General features: G+C 40.4%; 1 protein-coding gene across 2 annotated transcripts; it reads right to left on the reverse strand.

Moving 5' to 3' along the window:
* Window positions 1-536: 536 nt before the first annotated feature.
* Window positions 537-17260, reverse strand: stk17al (serine/threonine kinase 17a like). Of its 2 annotated transcripts, none has more exons than XM_041231557.1 (7): window positions 17140-17260; window positions 11164-11376; window positions 4340-4484; window positions 3384-3510; window positions 3147-3195; window positions 2386-2565; window positions 537-992 (listed from the first exon to the last, which is right to left on the reverse strand). In XM_041231557.1, the coding sequence occupies exons 1-7, from the start codon at window positions 17235-17237 to the stop codon at window positions 743-745; spliced, it is 1062 nt and encodes a 353-aa protein (XP_041087491.1). In that variant the 5' UTR covers window positions 17238-17260; the 3' UTR covers window positions 537-742. The 2 variants fall into 2 exon arrangements, with proteins under 2 accessions (XP_041087491.1, XP_041087489.1); XM_041231555.1 differs by lacking the exon at window positions 17140-17260 and adding an exon at window positions 14222-14280.
* Window positions 17261-20077: the final 2817 nt, after the last annotated feature.

The following is a 20077-nucleotide window of genomic DNA, read 5'->3' on the forward strand; positions in this document are numbered from 1 at the left end:
AATGTCAGTATTTCAATATCTGAAATCACCCCATCTGCACATGGAATCTGTGTTCAGTCTAAAAACTACAGAATTATGAAGGCGTATCTCCCAACAATTTGACATGACATTTTAGCCTCCCCCTGCCCCCCCCCACCCCACCTAAACCCAGCACCATACAGCTCCCAGTGACATCCGCCAGCCTCCTGCTCTTTAAAAAAGGTGCTTAACTTTGAACTTAAACTTTTTTCATTTTTCTTTCCGGAAGTGACATTTTCAAAAGAAGTCTGAAAGCCAATAATGAAATCACAAAGAAAAGTTAGTGCGAGCTGTCAAAGCAGAAACTGTGAGATCAGGCAGTTCAACAGATACAAAAGCAGCATCAGGGGTTTCTTCCACTTATTGTGGGGTGCGCTTATCTGAATCTATTGCTGTGGCACACAGTCCCAAGATCCATTCTGAATGCCTTGCTGCTGAAACTTCAATAAATGGGAACTACCCATAAAAACCCAGGCAGATGCACGTGGTAACAGGAAAGGTCTGTTTTTTAGGAAAAACAAAAACAGCTGCTTTCCAACCCAAATCCAAGTGCTGGAACACCATCAGAACTCTTAGAACTTCAACACAAGACAGTGTCCCACAATCGCACCACGGAACTCGAGTCCAACCTCACCTGACCTTCTCGAAAGGCTGCTTGTCCAGAGAAGCTCAACGCTCACTCTTATTTACATTTTGTCTTTTATGACTGCAAAAAAAAAGTAAATCAGCAGACCAGTTCTTGCTGGATCTCCGGTAAAGACTCTTCGAATTTGAAGGTCTTGCGGAAGACCTGCAGGTCACTTTGGGTGGTGCAGATGGTGTAGGAGGCCTGCAGGACCAGCTCCTCGGCTGAATCAGGGCTCTCGGGCTCCGACTCGGACCGCCTGACCTCCGTTTCCAAAAGGGCCTCCAGGATAGTGGGGTGTGGGCACAGCCAAGGGTGTTTCAGGCAGTCTTCAGCTGTAGCCCTCTTTCTGTGATCAGGGAGAGGAGCATATATTAGGTTTGGACAAACTTACTGTACTATGGATTTATTTTTTCACAAAACTGTAACTCATGAGTGGTATAAAATAATGTTTTGCCAGATTAATGTTTGATATTCATGGAGCTGTTCTAGACTGTTGTGGCACTCTAACAGTTTAAAGTATACCAATCTTCATTTAAGCCATCAATCTGAGTTAAAGTTAGTGCCCATAGCAATACACGTTTCAGGATAAAACCACATTGAAAATGCCACTTCTAGTAATCGTTTTCCCTTTCTGAATGTTCTCATCTGTACTCTTTTCTAAAATGTCATATCAGTAGGAGGTGGGGGAAAAAAAAATAGTGATCAGCATTTTTAACTACTGAGATTTTATGGCCAACTTCCCTTCCCTTTTAAAGAAAACTCTTCCAGTTTGTGCTTAGCAGTTTTCTTTCTGCAGGATCCAAAGCGATTGCTGCCAAGCCCCTGAAGTTAACAGAGACTTGATGACGGGGGCCAGGAACCAGTTAAGCGGAAAAATGGTTGACTGCAAAACTATTTTCATAGTTCAGTTTTAGGAAAATCTGATGCAAAACATCTTATTCCACTGTCAAGTAACCACATGCAAAATAGCGCTCTTTCAAAAAAACAAGCAGTAAAACTAAATCTTACTGTACAAAACCCATCTCATTCTCAAAGTGCATAGTCAATATGGCATGCCTTGACTTTGCATTCCACCGCCCCCTGCAATTAGAATGGACAGTTTCCAGGGCATGCTGGTCAGTTTCCACCTCATTAGATTGATACCCGACAACAAGAAAGATTTGTGATCGTGCATCACTGTGTACACAGATATGGACATCCTTTGCTTGTTCATAAGCGCAACCATTTTTAACGGTCCTTAACATTTTATACAGCCCCTTATTAAAATAAATACTGCACGGTCAATAAAATACACTTCATTACCCCCTGATCAACCTTTCCTGAGTAATACATGACAGCTCACCTCACTGATCTAACCTCAGGAACATTTTGTGCTTCAACAAACAGCGTGATTGAGGGATAACATTTACAAGTTGACACCAGAGTCAAGGTTTTTCGTTCTCAATGCTTACGTAACATTTTCTGCAAGCTGACAACCTTGAATCAAGGTTCTTCAGACAAAGAGGTGGGAGGTTTTTATTGCTTTACTGTCTAATTTCCCCAATGAAAAACCTTAAAGATGCCAAGACTGTTACCTACATTCCAGATCAGATACTAAAGTTTCCACGCGGCCATCATAAGAGTTATCTTCTAAAACCTGAACACAAGTTCTGAAACAATTCAGACGATTTCACTCTGGTTCCGAATGGAGGGGTTCTGGTCTGGTTCTGTCTGTAGTTTTACCGAGGTCCGGATATTACCTGGGGTTCTTGATGAGCAGAGATTTGATGAAGTCCACGGCCAGGTCGGACACGCCCTCGAACACGTCCTGGGAGTAGTTGACGTTCACCTGGGAGATGTTGAGAAAGGTTTGCTGCTTGTCGTCGCCCAGGAAGGGAGATTCTCCAGTCAACATGACATACGTCAGCACACCGATACTCCTGAAAGAGATGCCAGCATTTAAATTAAAACTAAACAACCGATACAAAATACCACTATGATAGGACCATTAAACCACTGCGCTCCTCTACTGTGTGAATCTGTGACTAAAATAAACTAATCTTTCACCTCATATGGCCTTGGCTGAAGTCCATCATATGCTGGGTTGAATCAAATTTAGATTTGCAGATACTTTTTGCAATCACTAAAGGAGATTCTTACAAAGAGATTCAAGTCTTTCAGGTCAGACCCAAGGTAAAGCCTTTGTGTGGAAGCTCATCTTGACATTTCTTATGTATGTGCTCCCAAAACAGCAATGAAAGACCAATAAATCAGATCTATAACTCTGAATACTTATTCTTATCTGCAGGAAAGAAAAACAAATTTCCCAAAGAGCTTTTCTTCCAGTTCATTCTAGTTTATTTTACAAGTGTAAGATCACAGCAGAACAAATAGGAAAAGTAGTAACTGGCTCCTCCACACTTCTCCATTATCTATTTATTTTCTTAAGGTGCAACAGTCCAAGAACTCCATTCTGCAGGAAAAAAAGGGGAATTTGAATTTCAAACAAAACCGTACTCACCACATGTCCGTTGCTATACGAATTGGCTCGTAGTTTAAGATTTCTGGAGCTGAAAAAAGAAAACATTCCATGTTAAGTATTAAGAAAGCTTAGTGGGGGAGGGGGGGGTTTGAATATATCAGTGACTGAAGCACTAGGCTGCAGTTTGAAAGGCAGGGGGACTCAGTGACCTCAGGGCTTAGAGGACTGCAGCGTGACAGGCAGTACATTGAAATCAGATTTTGCTCTTTTCCTCACCTACATATTCAGGAGTGCCCAAGATCTCTCGGACCTCTCTCACATTGTCCATCCTCCTGGACAGACCAAAGTCCACAATCCTGATGTCCCCCAGGGGTCGGACGCTGGTCAGAAGGATGTTCTGAGGCTGTAATTAGGAGAAACATTCAAAACAAGCTCTGAATCGTGGCCAGAATCATGACTAGAACACATCACGAGTACAGGAGCTGCATTCTAGAATTCACTAGCCACAGTGGTTAGCATCGTTATAAAAGAGACACTTGAGAATTAAATAAACCAGGCAATTTTTTTTCAGGTACTGCAGCTTAACTGCAAGCTGCATTTAGGGTATATTTTGCTGCCTTCATGAGGCTGATTTTTTTTTTTTTTACTTTTGACAGTTTCAGCACACTAACAATTTTTAAACCAACAATATAAAGCAGGCGAAGCCTGATCTACTGTTTTGCCAATGTCAGGGTTTGACATCAGCAACCATGGTTAGAAACTCAAGCTGGTTTCATCCCTTCAGCCGACTAGCAGATCCCTTCTGATCAAGAATCAAAGTTCTTAATTAAGTCTAGCTACACCACTGCGATGCTGCAGCTCTGAGTTGAATGGAATGGCTGGCAGTGCCACAGTGTCCCACACAGAGAGAAGGGCACAAAGCTAGAATAAGTAAAAAGCTGTTTCCAAAGGCTGAAAACGAGCCACCAGTGTCTCAAAAGCCCAATGTCCCATTTGAATATCTTACTTAGGGAACAATTCTAGACATTGGTTTTTACTTTGACATTATTAAATCGGTACTCATTAAATGATGGATTACACAAATCTCACAAGTGTCGTACGTTAACTGTTTTACATTAAAATGAAGCTGGAAAAACCCGGTAAGATGAACCTCACTGCCCCCAATTTAGTTGTCCCAAGCAGGGTTCGGTTGTCTTGCCTCCATTCCCACAATCCTCCAGGGCAATGCTGACCTTGAGATCGAGGTGGACCACGTTACTGCGGTGCAAGAAGGCCACGCCATGCAGAATCTGCCTGACCAATCGGATCACGTCTTTCTCTGTGAAGGCCTCATCGTTGTCTGCCACACACTGATTGAAGATCTCGCCACCAGCGGCGCTGTTGAAAAGACACAGAGACACACAAACACAACTCATTAGTATTTACAGGTTTCCACCAAGATGTCCTTCTGGAGCACCCAATCCTCATCTCATTCTATATCATTCTACCCCAAAGCCTCAGCCATTACCCAACACTTGATAGCTAGGAATAAGCAACATTTCCAGAAACTTTGTTCTTGATTACACAAGATCAGACAACTGCTGGGAGACAAATCAGTGCCTGCAAAATAAGATAAATATTTGTCGTCCGCATCCGTTTGATAAGATAATGAGATCTGGATTTGTTTTGTTCATCACCAACAACCAACACAGACCACGAACTAAAGAACAACTCCAGTGACTTCAAGCCACTTCCCTCCCCGAAAACGGTTTTATCTCCTCGAAGGAACTTTTTTTTTCTGAACAGTTGCGCAACACTGCTCTCAGCTGTGAAAACATGCATCGTTTATTTATATCTGCGTTATCACAGGGGGGAACAATCATCTTAGCCCTCTGTAGGGTATTTAGACTGCTCTATTAACCTCAGAAATGAAAACATGTCTGGCAGACCGGTTACACCCAGCCACGACTTCCCTACATTCCAAGTGCCGTAACCCAGGGCAACAGGATACGCTAAACAGGCTTCGGTTCCTGGCAGTACGTAAAGCAGGCATGACAATAACAAAACAAAAAAACAAGGGTGGAGGACCCCCAATTACTGTATAATTTAAAAAGGAGGTGAAGCATTAAAAAGATGGAAGATATGAATGTTTGGTTTTACTTGGTACGCAATTGAAAACCTAAACAATGTCCATAAGCATGCTCTAACCTAGTGCAGACGTGCGCAGTTACAATATCTGGCCAGCAGGGGCAAGTAAAGGAGGGAAAGTGATTGTGTAATTAGTGAAGTTGTCTTAGGTTTTACAAGTCAAACTAGAACTATCCATGTATTTGTACAATTCTAGTATGTAGTGGATAATCTGGGCTTGTATTATGGTACTAAACCTTTTAAAAAATCAATTCAAACCAGATCACTGGTTTAATACTGGCATGCCAAATTCATGTGAAAAGAAATACAGCACTTTTTATTTCTAGTTCATCCATACAGAATTATTTTTTATCTTTTTTTTTTAAAAGTACTGAAATCTCTGCTCTCTTCCACGTACATGGGGGGGTCTCCGAATTTTAAATCTCAAGATCGATCAGTGATCACTGATAAGGGCAAGAGTCCCTGCTTGAGTTCAGCTGTCCCTGTTTGCACAACAGCTCAGAGCTTAATGCCCTGCTTCCAAATTAGTTTTAAGTAGGATGTTTACTCAGGATTACTGGAGCACCGACTTCTCAAGACACACCCAGTCTTATCGACGTCGACACTGACCCAACACAGATTACAAATTAACAAGGCGACTGTGTTCCCGTCACATTCGTGTTTTGAAAGCTTCCCTAGGATAGTCCTTAGTTGACTCGCATTTTTTAAACTGAAGATAAACATCAACAAGACATGCTAAATTATATTTACGGCAATCTAACATCCCCTTCAGTCCATGCGTGCACAATTGTACCATGTTCAAGTTTCCTATCTATGTAACTTTTATAATGCATAACAGATTTTTTTTTCAAACTTTTGTCCATGGCTTTTTTTGTGTGGTGCTTCCAAAATTGGCTCATTAAAAAAATCTAAACGGTTGCGTGAACACAATTGTTATTCCACATACAAAGCACAAGATGTTCTGGAATGCGAAGAACCCGAGAATGTTTTCTTAGGTTAAAAAAAAAAAAAAAAAAAAACACACACACATACATAACAGAAGAATCCCAGGATGGATTCAGTCACCACATATATGGAGACTGAACAACTTGTACACACAGCTGAACAAACCTTATTTAAAAACAAAATAAATACTTCCATGTAAAAAAAAAAAAAAAAAAAAAAAAAACGAGAAGCATGCCTAACCCTCAAGAATGTCTTCAGTCATGCAAGTTCAGCCAATCCTCTAGAATTTCACAAAGATGAATTTCAATAAACACCAAACATGTCATGGAGCCAACATGCACAGGCTAATGCAATTTAAAACTGGACACACTTTGAGCGACGAGCTATCGTTTCAGAATTTCACCGTGCAACGCGCTCTGCCCTTTCTGGAGCATCAGTCTCTGCTCAAGTTAAGCAAAGGTCAGGTCAACCAGGTGTAACTCAAAGTACGATCTAGCTCTTGGTGGGAAAGAGGATTTCTGGTCGGCATCTCCGTTGCTGCAATAAAAGACCGCCGCAAAACGAAATGTGGTGTTTAACAACCATTTCAAATTCCAGTTCTAGAGCTTCCCCTACTACGCCACATAAACTTATTCCCACGGTGTCCAGCAATCCCCAATCCAAGAACCAGCCTGCTTCAAAATCTAACGAGCTTCTGACAGTATGATGAGAAACCTGGTGCTTCAGACAGACAGACCTGGCTGTAAGAATTCTACAGTCAACTGCAAACATTTGCAGCAGACTGCATCCAATCCAGCGGGAACATGGCAGTCAGATGCAAAGAGAAAGATTTTTTTTTTTCCCTGTGTGTAAAAATAGATGTCATTATAAAAGCCACATTTTTAGAAAAAAGCTGAAAACATATGCTTTTAAAAATGAGTTGTACAGTGAGCTGTCCGGTAAACTGTGCCTTGTGAGTTATACAGGATTTGTCTCCAAGGGATGCCAAAATATAATATATGCGAATCATCTGATGGCATTTCTGGCAGCAACAGTCTGTGGTAAGGCTGCAACATTCTGTAAAGTCTAGAAACATGAGTTTATCTTCCAGGACTCAGCAATTCCACATGCCAAGGCAACTGTCACTGCATAGCCTTGCTCTGAGTAACACCCTCGTTGCCCTTTTTTTTTTTTTGCTTCCTGTCATAAATTATATTCTGTTCAGTGCATTGTTGTCTGGCACAAACATTAAACATCCTATACTGTAAACGTCAACTTCAGAACCAGGGTCCAATCTCATTTGGCTCTTTGTGGATAAAGCACCCTTAACGGCACCAGCTCGGTTCTATCGCACAGACTGTAAATGCATTACCAGCAATATATTTAAAACAGACAGAGGCTAGACATGAACCAGCAAACCTATAGTCCCCATGTGACAGTGGTGTAAAATCAAATACGTCTGTCACCATAAATGATTTTTTTTTTAAACTGCTTTTCCCGTCAAGATTTTTTTTTTGCCCTGGAGAGGAATACATTTTTACCAGTGTCGATGTCCTAGGGTTCACAATGAGGCTGGGTGTCAGCAGCTGATGAACGGCAGGGCTGAGCTGTGACCAGCTTCTATTAAAAAGGAGTCCCTTTATAAAGCCGACACAGATAGAACGGTATTCCTTTTGGGGGTAAAATCTCTTTTCTTGTTTGGGCCTTGGACTATAAAGCTCCTTGTTATGTTTTTGTGTTATCTGTTTTTGCCTCCTGTGTTGTTATTGTTTGATTAAAGATGACAGCACACAGATGTCTGAACTACAAGTGTGTAACTGAACACAGCTATGTTGTAGTACAGCTTTAAAAGACCAGAATGCTTGGCATTTTCGCAATGCTTGAAACAATAAAAACACCCAGGTTTTAGTTTTAAACTTACCATAATGGGGGAAACAAATTTAATAAAACAAATATTCAACATATGTTAACATTCAACATGTGTTATCGTAAAAGGAACCTATTATACACATTCCAGATACGAGATTTAGCAGATATTGCCTTTACATAAATACTATTTTCATTGCAAACAAGATTAAGTTAATGGTTGAAAATTGATCTTCAACGCTCCAGTCAAAATGTGTTGGCTCTGTATTAAGCTGCACAGTACATTTCTATCTGTAAAAACAGTACAATACAAACATTTGCAAAAGCGCTTCTGAAACAAAAACAATTGATTCTTAAACCAGAGCAAGTTTACTGCTTTAACTCACAAGTCATTGTTTTTTTTTTGTTTTTTTGGGGGTTTTTTTGTCATTGGCAAGAAAATTCTTTCATCAAAACAGCCTTGCTGCGATAATTATCATCCCTGTTGCAGATTTTAGACGCGTAAAAAGGATGTGGTGCTCTTTTCTCTGCGCTTCACAGAAGCAGACCTGGTTATATTATTTGCTCTTTCAGTTAAACCCCAACCAGAGGAAATGGATTTTTTTTTTTTTTGTTGCTCATTCTACTTTTACAGCAAGCCCACGCTCTACCGCTCAACCCAACACAGACGTGCGTTTGCTGCAAACCACACAGCACAGGCTGCCCTTCTCACATCTGAGTGTAAGCTTGAGGGAATGGTATTTAAAAGCCTGCGGGGATGTGAAATGAAAGTCACATTGCAAAGCAAGCTGGATAACAGACAATATAAAAGGAGGATAAAAAGCTTGACTGAAAAAACAGGCGTTTAACTGGCAGCTTTGATAGTTTGACTGCAAGGCCAGTTGAGAACAGGTAGACAGAGGAATGCATGCTAAAATGGTAATAAGACTCCCATCGCATAACAGTTTGATCCATTCCTATTTTTACAACGTTTAATAAAGACACACCTGAGTTACCTATATGCCGTAGCTAATCAAGCTCGTAGCAAAACATGGAATGGGTGATACTGCTATGCAGCAGGAGTCTTATTTCCATCTCTGTAGATAAACGTATAACATGCTACAATTATGCACGCAGTGACCACAGCCATCATTTTATAGGTTTCACATTTTCCAGCATATACAAATTGAATACACTTTTGCCATAACGTTGGCATCTTTTATATAGATCAGGCATGGGCAACCAGGTTGCACATGTATAATCAAGTAGTTAACGATGGTATTACCTAGGTGGAGGTGTACATCAGTTTAACTTGGAACAATGAACAGGTTAGGAAAGCCCACAGTTGCCATGCCTGATCTAGGTCTTTCACACTGATGGCAACACATATTAGATAAGATTTACTGGGACTGTGATGTACTTTAATGATGTATGCACTGTTGAAAATGTGAATGAAAGCCGGCACAAATGTAGCATGCTATAAAACACCATGGCCTAGCACGTCAACACACAGTACTACCACAGAGCTCTGTTCCAAAATCTGGGCTCAATGAAGCGTGCTGAAATGGGTGGCTGGTTTTTCACACATACTGGCACCTTTTTTGGAAGTGTGGCACTAAGTCATGTTGCTGCAGGCGCATTTTGGCTTGCCTGCAGCAACAGCTGTGCAGAATTCTGATAACGGTTCTACAGAAGGGAAATATGAAAGTTTAGGTACCTGCTTTGATAGGAACAAAGCTCAGGTGACAGAGCAGCTTGGTTCCGTCTTTCTCAACGTCATCGCTCCAATTATCACGGTCACAGTCCTTGCACTGCAGGTTACTGTTAAGCCAGGTAAGTTGATCAATCATAAACTGTTGGCTTCCCCACCTATCACATGGTTCCAACAGACACTAATTTTCACAGGCTGGGCCGGCATGGAGGATTAGTGCAAAGGAGATCGCACAGTTTGAGCTGGAGTTCAATTGTGCTATGCCGAATTTACAATTTTCCATAAACCCACGGCAGTAAAAACGTCATCGCACCGCATTGAAAATTCGCTTCCAAAATCTCAATTGATTGGCACTCAATTGCAAAGGTGAGAGAAGGACAGCTTTTCTTATTCTGAAATTAACACAATTAATGGATGTATTTAATACCTACTGACAAATAAATGCAATTACAACACAGCTCTAGTTATACATGTTTTAACATTAACAGACCAAGACCACTATAAATCAACATGGAGGTAAAATATATGTGTTTGAGAAGCACTGTTAATACCATTAATTACAATTATTATATATGAATGAATATTTAAGTAGTTAATCTTGTATAATGTAAAAAGAGATTGATGAGAGAGTAGACAGAGAAAAATCGGCCAAGAAATCAGACTAATTTTCTTACCAGTAATTCAATCTCAAAACTACATAGATTCATTATGACTGATTCAGGTTTATTTATACTGTAGATAACAACTTTTTTCAGATCAGTCTTTCTTTAATATTTAAAAAAAAAAAAAAAAAAAAAAAAAACGGGTTAGCAAGTAATTATCAGTTGCAGTTAATCAGATGGAGATTTCCTTATTAGGCAATGAAGACAGTTAAAGCAGCTCGTCAGTGTCATGGTGATGACGCTGTTACAGCGGAAGAGAGACGTGTTTTAGCACGGGCTGGTGTCTGCGGTTTGCTTTGATAAGGAAGTCAGCGTACTCACGCTCTATGAAATCCTTTATTTCTCAGAAACACACCCACAGCGTCTTGCTAAACACTTCCTGCAAGTCTGTGCATGCTGGTCACATTTTTATTTATTATATTATATATATAATTTCAGTGGATATCATAATTAGATGCCAGGGCATTCGCAAACAGGATTAGTTTACTGTTCTAGTACAGGTATGAGTTTCGATAGCTCTGCACTAAATGATTATTAGATTATCCACACAGTCTAAGACAAGCGTCAATAAATCCAGCAGGGGCGTCTTCACTTGAAATGGTAAATTAGCCCAATTCACACCAACAACCCTCAACAGTGGACAGCTCACCTGAATAACAGAACGACTGTTTTGTGCAGCTCTAGCGCTCAGCATGTTGTAATCATGTATTATACAGATAGGGAGTTTAGGATGTTAGAAGTACAATACGAGGGTCATTGTTTGGCTGCCAGTGGCATATACACTTACTATTCCAGGACCAGTATGATCTCAGAAGTGGTCTCGTAGACTTCGTGCAGGGCCACCACATAAGGGTTGGACTTTGCCATTTCCAGGATGGCGATCTCATTGATGATGTCCATTCGGCAGTCCTCGCCCTTTCGCCGCTTCCGTAAGAATTTAGCTGCGTGCTCGTTGCCCGTTGCCTTTTCGACACACTTCTTCACAACGGCAAATTTCCCCCTATAAAAACGACAAACACAAATAGATGGGCTTAGTTCACCGTGTTCTGTTCAACCAAAATAATAATAATTAAAAAAAAAAAAAAAAACAACACCCAGATCAAATTCTGCAGGTCATTAAAGCAAACAAGGCACAACTTGTTCAGAGGTTGTGTTTATTAGGGAACAGTGAGGTGCAATGACACCAGGAATGTGCCACAGCTTGAGAGGGTTTAGAAATTAGGATTTATGGTAAAATGGTAATGAAATCCCACTTAAGAAAACAGTCTTACATAAATGAAACATGCTTTTGCTACAGCTGGCACTACTGAAACAAAGTGCTCTTATTCGTTTTTGCACTTAGTGCATCTGAATAATTGGGAGCATCTTCTAAGACGTATAAGGCCATATTTTCAAAGCGTTTACTCCACTCTAATTACCTCCTGTTTTTTGAAAGCGGCAAAAATAATTAAATCAGTCATAAATAAAATTAAACTGGTTACTTTACCAGATAACGAATTAATATAATTGGAGCTCATCTTTAGCACTCAATTTGTTTTGTGTCGTACTAAACATTAAGTCAGGATTTTCTTCCTCCTTCAGATCTAAAGAATGGAGGATATTTTATCGAAAATAAACCCATAGTCTCCAACAGCAAAACACACACGCCCGACTTCCTAACCTGAACAGCACATGAATTAAGGTCTTCAGAATGATTGAAGTTTCAAACTTCTGACACACTGCTGTGTTTAACTATCGAAACAAGATAGGGGGCTGGTTCCACAAAGGATAGGTCTCATAAATACTGTATAGGTCTCATAAATACTGTATAGTCAGGAGTCATTTACTGTTCCAAAAATGGTATTTATGTGTTTTTGAGAACGTTTATTTTTACAGATAACCCACAGCAACCAAAATCAGTTGTTCAATGTTCACTATCTTGTTGAGGAGTGGAATGATGGAAGGAAGTGACATACTGCCTTAAATCTGATTAGACATCCACAGAACTGGTTACTAAGATCTCAAACATGTATGCAAATAGACCCCCCCCCCCCCCCCCCCCCCCCCCCCCCCCCCCCCCCCCCCCCCCCCCAAACATCACTACAAACAAACCCTTATCCCTGACTGGTACCGTTTAAAAAAATACAGATATTACACTATAAACATTGTGTTTTTCAAATCCTAGCCCAGTCAAATTCCCCTTCGACTAACTGCTGTCAACTACCTGCCCTGAACCTGACAGAGGGTGAGGCTAAAGTCGGCATACAGAGCCAAGAGAACCAAATGCTTTGTACTCCAGGAGCAAGAGCTGATATCCTCTCCAGTCTGCCTAATAACATTTGCTTTGCAAATAAAGCAGGTGACAAAACAAGACTTGCTTGTTGTCCCCGATGAAGGTGCATGGGTGAGATTAAAAGAGAAACGCAGTGGAAGCTAGCTACTTAATTGTGCATAGTCATTTTAAGCAAACATCAAAATTGGATTTGGTGTAGAGTGAGAGTCAGCATAAACTGGCAAGCAAGGGAGAACCCATGCTTGTGCCGGCTTGCTCTTTGCAATCACGCTGGTGGCTTCTATTGTGGCACATGTGGACAGGAAACCAGCGAACTGCTTTCTTTCAAAGCTGGGCTGTTGTCTGTCTACTTCTCCCCAACCCATTTTACTGTAGCTGAAGTTTAAGCTTGAGCTCCAATACTCATATTGTAGAAGCACACTACCTTAAAATACACAAAAAAAAAGAGGAAGCTAACAAAAGAGGACAGGGAATGCAGCACAGGGCAATGAAAGGTAAGGTCACGGCACTAGCTGGGTAGATCCGCTGCTAAGACTAGGGAACCACTGTATGGTCCCGTCCCAGCAGATTACCAGTGACTGCCCATTTCCCATTCTTGTAGCAAGTAAAAGAGACAAATCCAATTGAGGACACCTCCCCTTGAAGATCTTTGTCAACGCCCCACCCCCAGTGTCATTAATACAATAGGTACCTTCAGCCTGCAGGGAAACGTGTGTGTCTAATTTAGACCACCCAACCTCCCTTCAATCCACACTCCGTTCATTTGAATCCAGACAAATTCCTGTTTCTTCATTAGGTCAACAAGTCACGGTGATATCACTTGTGGTACACCCCCCCCCCCTCCTTTAATAGATTTAGAAAATAAAACAAACATGACCAAGTACCGCCCTGTATGTGTGTGCGTCTGTTTCTGCAATGTGACCCACATTATGTAACTAGGTGCTGGTATGAATGTGCACCAATTACTTTGGATGCAAATGCATTAGCCAAATTCATTAGTACGTTTTCATAGCAAAATAGTCAAAGAAAATTCAAATAACAGGTAGATGACAGTTAAAAATGCATAGAAAAGCAGCAACAACAAACAGAAGTAGTGGCTGAACCTACGCTTGCTTTTTTCAAAAGATCTAAGGTTTGCTTTGAAGGGTTGCCACAACAAGTCATAATTGTTCATTTACGATCACAGCTGACTGATTATTTGCTAAAAAGGTGTCATTATGGGTCACTCCCTACTGCTGTCAAAACTAATCCGAGGGAGCTGGACGCTGGAGGTGGAGGTGGAGGGGAGGCTGCATTCTTTCTTCAGCTCCCTTGTGAGAAAGGACACTTATATTTACAGTATAGCTTGGAGCCAGTAACGGTAACTAGCAACAAAAACACAACTCCATGAGAAAATGTTCTAAAGCAAAGCAGCACATATTGAAAAATCATTAAGTTTTGACAGACGTCCACACCAATGCGTGAAAATTCAACCGCAAAACAGGTTTATAAATACTGCGCTTCCTCCTTTGCATCAGGAGAGTTTTCCCAGGTCAAACCATAGGCTTAAATAAATAAAATGGGGATCGCTTACATCCTTAATGTTTTGCAGATGGAACAGGGCAAGTTCAAGTTCATTTCGAGATGCACTGCACTGTAAATACAAAATGATTGAGAGAGGCACATACTGTTCTTGCAGGAAAGGAAATTACAAGGCGTTGCAACATTGTCCCCCCTGCTGGGCTTGCAAAGTGGTACAAGCTGGTGTTTACAGCTAAATGCCACCTTACATAAAACATCACCACGCCGTGCGCAAGCTAGCATAAAACATGATGGGGCAAACCCATCAAGCATTGGTTTTTTCACACAAATTAATCTGTAATTTTACAAACCAAAATGAAAAAAACTAGTGCCACCGCCACTAAGCTGTACAACACTGAAACTGAAAATGGAACTGACATTCCTGGTGCAATACAGAGTTGTAAAATATAGTTTCAAGAGCCCACCACTATTAAGTGACAGCCAAAGAAACCCAGCAAGAGTTCAGCCCGAGCTTTAGATTTGAGTTTGAGCTTTGGTGCGCTTCTAATTTCACTCAACAGGAGGCCGTCTGATAGAACAATTAGCATGAAAGTGCAGAATGTTCCGAGCCAACTGCACTGCAAACAAACACAGCCCCCTGCCAAGGCAGAGAGACAAAACAATAAGTACTACTGCTGCACTTAGAAGGACTCTTTCTTGATTCTATGCCGAAAAAATGCTAAACTGGTATGAGGGTGTAAAAGGGACAAGTGCATTTCTCTCATAGTCTACTGAACTGTATAACCTATGCATCCTTTAAAGTACGTTTTGGAATATCTTCTCTTTGTGTACAGTCCAAGTTGTAACAAAAGACACACATTAATTCAGTCTAGTGCAATTCAGCAACCTTTTTAAACAAGGAGTCACAGACTTGTTGTGAAAGATGGCACTGTTGTCCACATCCTTATTACATACTTGTGTGGATACTGCATACAATTATGCTTAGACGAATTCTACAGACCAGTGATGTGGTGGGGTGACTTGTGGTGGTTACTGAAACAGCAATAAAGAGACATTCTGTCATTGGTTGCATGCATAGGATGTAACAATGCCTTATGCATGTAAAACTGAGAAATACATTTTCCTGTTGAGTCTGTTTCAGTGTCTAGTAGAGGCTGTCTCAGGATGAGTGATTCATTTCTAGAGACCATACTTCAGACTAGTTTCAGTCTTTACTTTAACAGTCACACAAACTGCGGTGTTGAGGTATTGGTTTTAGCTGCTGAATCTACACCACAGAAGGAACTGAGTACATTGCACGAAGGGGTTCACAGCTACTGTAGAATGTTTTAAAGCATTTGCAAGGCTTTTGGGCAGATGCTTCAATATGCACACGCTAAAAGCTTATGATACCATATGGTAACAACAGTCATACATGAAGGGTCATTTGGTGCTAGTATAGGCGCATGCCCTTAGTGGCTGTGAACATTCTTCAGCTTTCTTAACATTCTTTTAGAGTCCTAGAGGAATGTCAGTGTGAAGCCTTTGTAGGTCAAAAGGTTGCTACCAAACGTCTGGCTGACTGGTATGAATCATAATGAGGCTGCTACCTGGGGTTTGAGTGAGACTTGAGAGAGAAGGAAGGAGAGAGGGATTACATTCCTCTACATACAGGTGCCAGTCATGCGAGATTCAATACACAAACATCTCAAGGAGTCAAGAAAATCGGTCCACTGTCTTCAATAGGGAGAATACTGTACAGTGCAAGGCAGGGGATGAAGGTAAACACAGACTCCAGATAACCCTTTCCTACTAATCTCTGCTGGTCTCAGCTGGGCAATGTTCATTCAACTGGCAAGATTTACCATGTTGTTCTGGGGGGAACCAGCAGACATGCCTCTAACTCAAGGAGAGAGACCCGGGAATGGATTTTATGTGTCTGCTCGGGTCACATTGGAAAATCCGACAAATAGACTTCAGTAGTTTATTTTCTACTTTGAAACTCTCTTTGGAATGCGTTATACATAGCTGTCAGTCAGAAGAAGAAAAAAAAAAAAGTTTCCTTATCCTAAAATCTAGTGGTTTCAAATTAATTTTTTTATTATTAAATCTGGGATTTGCCGCAGGTCTCAAAAGGATTAGCTAACAAGTCGTTAACATCCCTTCCCTTATTACTAACACGTTTTATCTCCCGCTATCATGCACGGTGAAGTACTACACACTGCCAAATGTTAAGTTAATTCCTTCCCAAGCCCCCTACGCATTATATTGTGAAAAGCGCCGAGCGTGACTACAGTCAGCATCAAAAGTGAAGCACCAATGAGAGATATGCCAACTAAAGGCAGCTATTGGAGAGCACAGCAACGCATCAGTTCTACTCCAGGTGCGCAAATGCCTCCTGTACACAGAAGCAAGCAAGCGTGCAAGTTTCGGCAGATGCCTTGAAGCAGGTGAAGGTCGTTACAGCTTATTGTTATCATTACCAACTCTTCCAATCCTGTGCCCTTTCACATTGACTCAACAAAATGCAAGTGCAACGAATGAGCACAAACACTGCAAAACACCGAAGCAACGAACTGTCAAGAAAGCAGAAGCAATATGTACAAGGGTCACAAAACATGTCTTCTAGTGGTCATTTTACCACACTGACAACTGAAAGCAATAATTCAACCCCAGTATGCAGTCCTATACAAAACACGCAGGCAAATCGACCAATTACACAGATTATCAAATAACCGCGTTTAGCTGATATACACATACTGTAAAATAAACGTTATCTAGCCTTAGTAAAATTGTACATGTCTTCTTAATCTGGACTAGATACACGTATGTAATAACCGGAGTACAAACACATGTTTGCCTCTTCAATAAGATTACTCGAGTGCAGATGAAAAAAAAAAGTTTATGCTCCACAAACTAAGGCTGGTATAAATGTGACACAACTATTAAAATACATTGAAATTAAAAAATAAATAAAAGTGACAAACTTACCTTCCCAATTCTTTGCCAACCAAATCGTAGTTGTTTTTGAAAGAGTCCGTTCGTATTCGCGTTTGGATTTTTGAAACCATTCCGTTTCGATTCATCATTGCACACGTTTTAGTATTCAACTTATTGCATTCCATAATTTATATTATATATATATATATATATATATATATATATATATATATATATATATATATATATATGTGTGTGTGTGTGTGTGTGTGTGTGTTTGTGGTGTGTGTAATGTCACAATTCATACAGGTTAAGTGTCTCCATTTGAGCGTAAGACATTGATTTAAAAAAAATACAAAAAAAAAAAAACACAAAAAAAACAATGCAGGCAATACCAGCCGTTTAATTAATGTGTATCCTTTTTTTTTAGCATTTAGCATTTAGCAGAGTTTGATATAACTTTTTAAAATACAAACGCGGCTACTTCATAACAAAACAATAATAATTAAAAAAAAAAAAAAAAAAAAAAAAGTCTAGTATGAATGCAGTTGACAGTGTTATGATATCCACGCCGCAGCACCGTCTTTATTTCGGTCACTCGAGTTACAATCTATACAACTCTGTGTCAGTCTAAGCACATCCACGCATTCTAAACAACAAAGCAACCTGTGAAGCCGGCCTCCGTCGTGACACCGCTTTCCAAAGAGCCAATCGCTACGCAGAACGAACATAGGGCAGGCCAAGGGGCGGGGTCCAGGGAGTGCGTTCGGTGTAACTCGAAATTGGTTAGAAATCCTATAGAATAACACGCTTCACGTCAATGTTTTTACACAAATTACAGTAGAACCAGAATGCTGACCTCTGTGTTGTTTTAAATTCTAAATAATTAAACTGTTAGGTCAAATATAAGTGATTCGTTTAACCAGTACAAATTCTACTGCCAGTAAGAACCCACAAGACTGCTGCCAGTAGTTTAACATAGGGTAGAAGAAAGAGGAATATTGTATTGACTTCAAAGAAAGTGAAATAGGTGGTTATAGTTATAATGTATTTTGTGCAGCGACTGGTAGCAGCGGTATCAGTTGTCTTCTAGCGGCACAGGGGTCCATATACTCTATTATAATACAGGTTTGTGCCATTGTCTGCATGCACACTATACCTGTGAACGGGCGATCGGTACATTGTACTGTAATGATTCCCTTCGTTTCCTTTGAAAGAAAACAATTCTAATTAAAATACATTCTGTATTTCTATCATGCTATATACAAGACTAAAAAAAGAAACGTTTTCCTGAGCGTTTGTTAAACTCTTCTGTGTTACATATATTAAGAGTATGAAGGACATGAAAAAACTAAAAGAATAAGAAATGATCTCAGGATCTCGACATTTTAAAGCATTATTTTAGATGCCTTTTGATTCCATATCCGCAAAAGTAATAATAACTGCATGTATCCTGCATGATGGCAGATTTGGAAAATGTGTGATTCTCGTAACTGTTTAAATTGCATACTACAGATGTACCAAGGCTTGCCATGATGTTTGTTGTTTGTCTGTTATCCAATGTAATAAGTCATTTCCCTTATCTCTCCATTAAAAATCGACATGCTTGCCAATTCAACTGACACTGCAGAGCGGCACATCAGCGGTCTGTTGTACAGCCCCAAGGTATAATTCGTCAGCCGTCAAACAATGCATTTTGTGATGATGTTCCACTATGAAAGGCGCTATATAAAATAAAGATTGATTGATTGATTGATCTACGTAACTCAAACAACATAATCTATCCAAACAACTTCACTTCTGTCCCTCAAAAGTGATAAATTCAAACATTTGCCCGTTTCCTGTACACGATTGCGAGGAGCCATTCTGCCAAGTACAGCGTGTTATTGCCAAGGTGTCATATTAAGAGAGCTGTAAGCACTTGCTGGACAAATACTGTATTTTCTGTCCTCTGCAATTTGGCAGTACCTTTCCATTGTTCTTTTTAGGGCAAAGAGTCTAGGTTATATCACACCTGCATGTTAAAGCTAGCCAAGCTGTCACAGTTGGGGAAACACAGTAGACTAAAAAATTGCAAGCATCGATATCACAGAGCATTTGAAACAAGTATTGTTCAGTTGTCCTGATTTGGTAGGACTAGGTTGGCAAAGGAAGTGGATATTTTTCAGCAATTTTTGAATGACTGCAAACAGTTTCTGTGTGGTTTTGTGCTTTTTTTGTCAATTTTTTTTATGCCAATATCGTATTTAAAAAAAAAAAAAATACACACACACACACACACACACACACACACACACACACACACACACACACACACACACAAATAATGCTGTCATATGAAAAAAAAGCTGTGAAAAATTGATAATGGCACTGCGCTGCCTTGGTTAACATCCCTGTGATTCACAATTGATGCCAATATGAAAATGACCACGGTTGCACTAGCCTGTCAATGGCTCTGTTGTATCTTCCCTTGTGCTGTCAGCAACTCTCAGCACAGAACCAAAAACACACAAAAGATTATTAAGTAAGGCCATGCGGCTACATTAAGGACTCCGATTTTCAACCAGAAATGTCTTCCAAGTGGAGTGGATTGTGGAATTCTGCCCCAGTGCAGACCCTTCACAACTCCGCTGCTTGTTTACCAAAAAATCAAGCAGGCCCGCCAAAGCAAAACTCATTCTGACACAAGGATGCGAGAAGCCCTCAGTGCACACATGCTACAGTTCAGCAGGCATTGTGACACTGCTGGTGGGAATCCCAGACAAACAATCTGTTTGATTGCCTTTATTGTCCTGCTAGGCAGGCACTGACATGATCGGCTCGGGGTCATGACCCCTGCATTAAAAAATATTGTGTGAGGCCTACTTTCTGAGCAACGAGGACACTGTTGCTTGCTGCTCTTGCTTTCACTGAGACAGCAATTTACGTGTATGCAGTACTGAAAAGGATATTTTGCCAAGTAAACTACGTGAGAAACTGTATCATGTTT

This window comes from Polyodon spathula, chromosome 28 (assembly GCF_017654505.1).
Source record: "Polyodon spathula isolate WHYD16114869_AA chromosome 28, ASM1765450v1, whole genome shotgun sequence".
NCBI lineage: Eukaryota > Metazoa > Chordata > Actinopteri > Acipenseriformes > Polyodontidae > Polyodon > Polyodon spathula.

Bases quoted from the DNA above. Each gene is read 5' to 3' on its own strand.
- stk17al (XM_041231557.1), bottom strand. From the start codon at position 17,237: ATGATGAATCGAAACGGAATGGTTTCAAAAATCCAAACGCGAATACGA. The intron at 11,377-17,139 runs GTAAGTTTGTCA...TCGTTTTTATAG, and splicing joins GTTGGCAAAGAATTGGGAAG to GGGGAAATTTGCCGTTGTGA. The intron at 993-2,385 runs GTAATATCCGGA...CCCTGATCACAG, and splicing joins CTGCTCATCAAGAACCCCAG to AAAGAGGGCTACAGCTGAAG.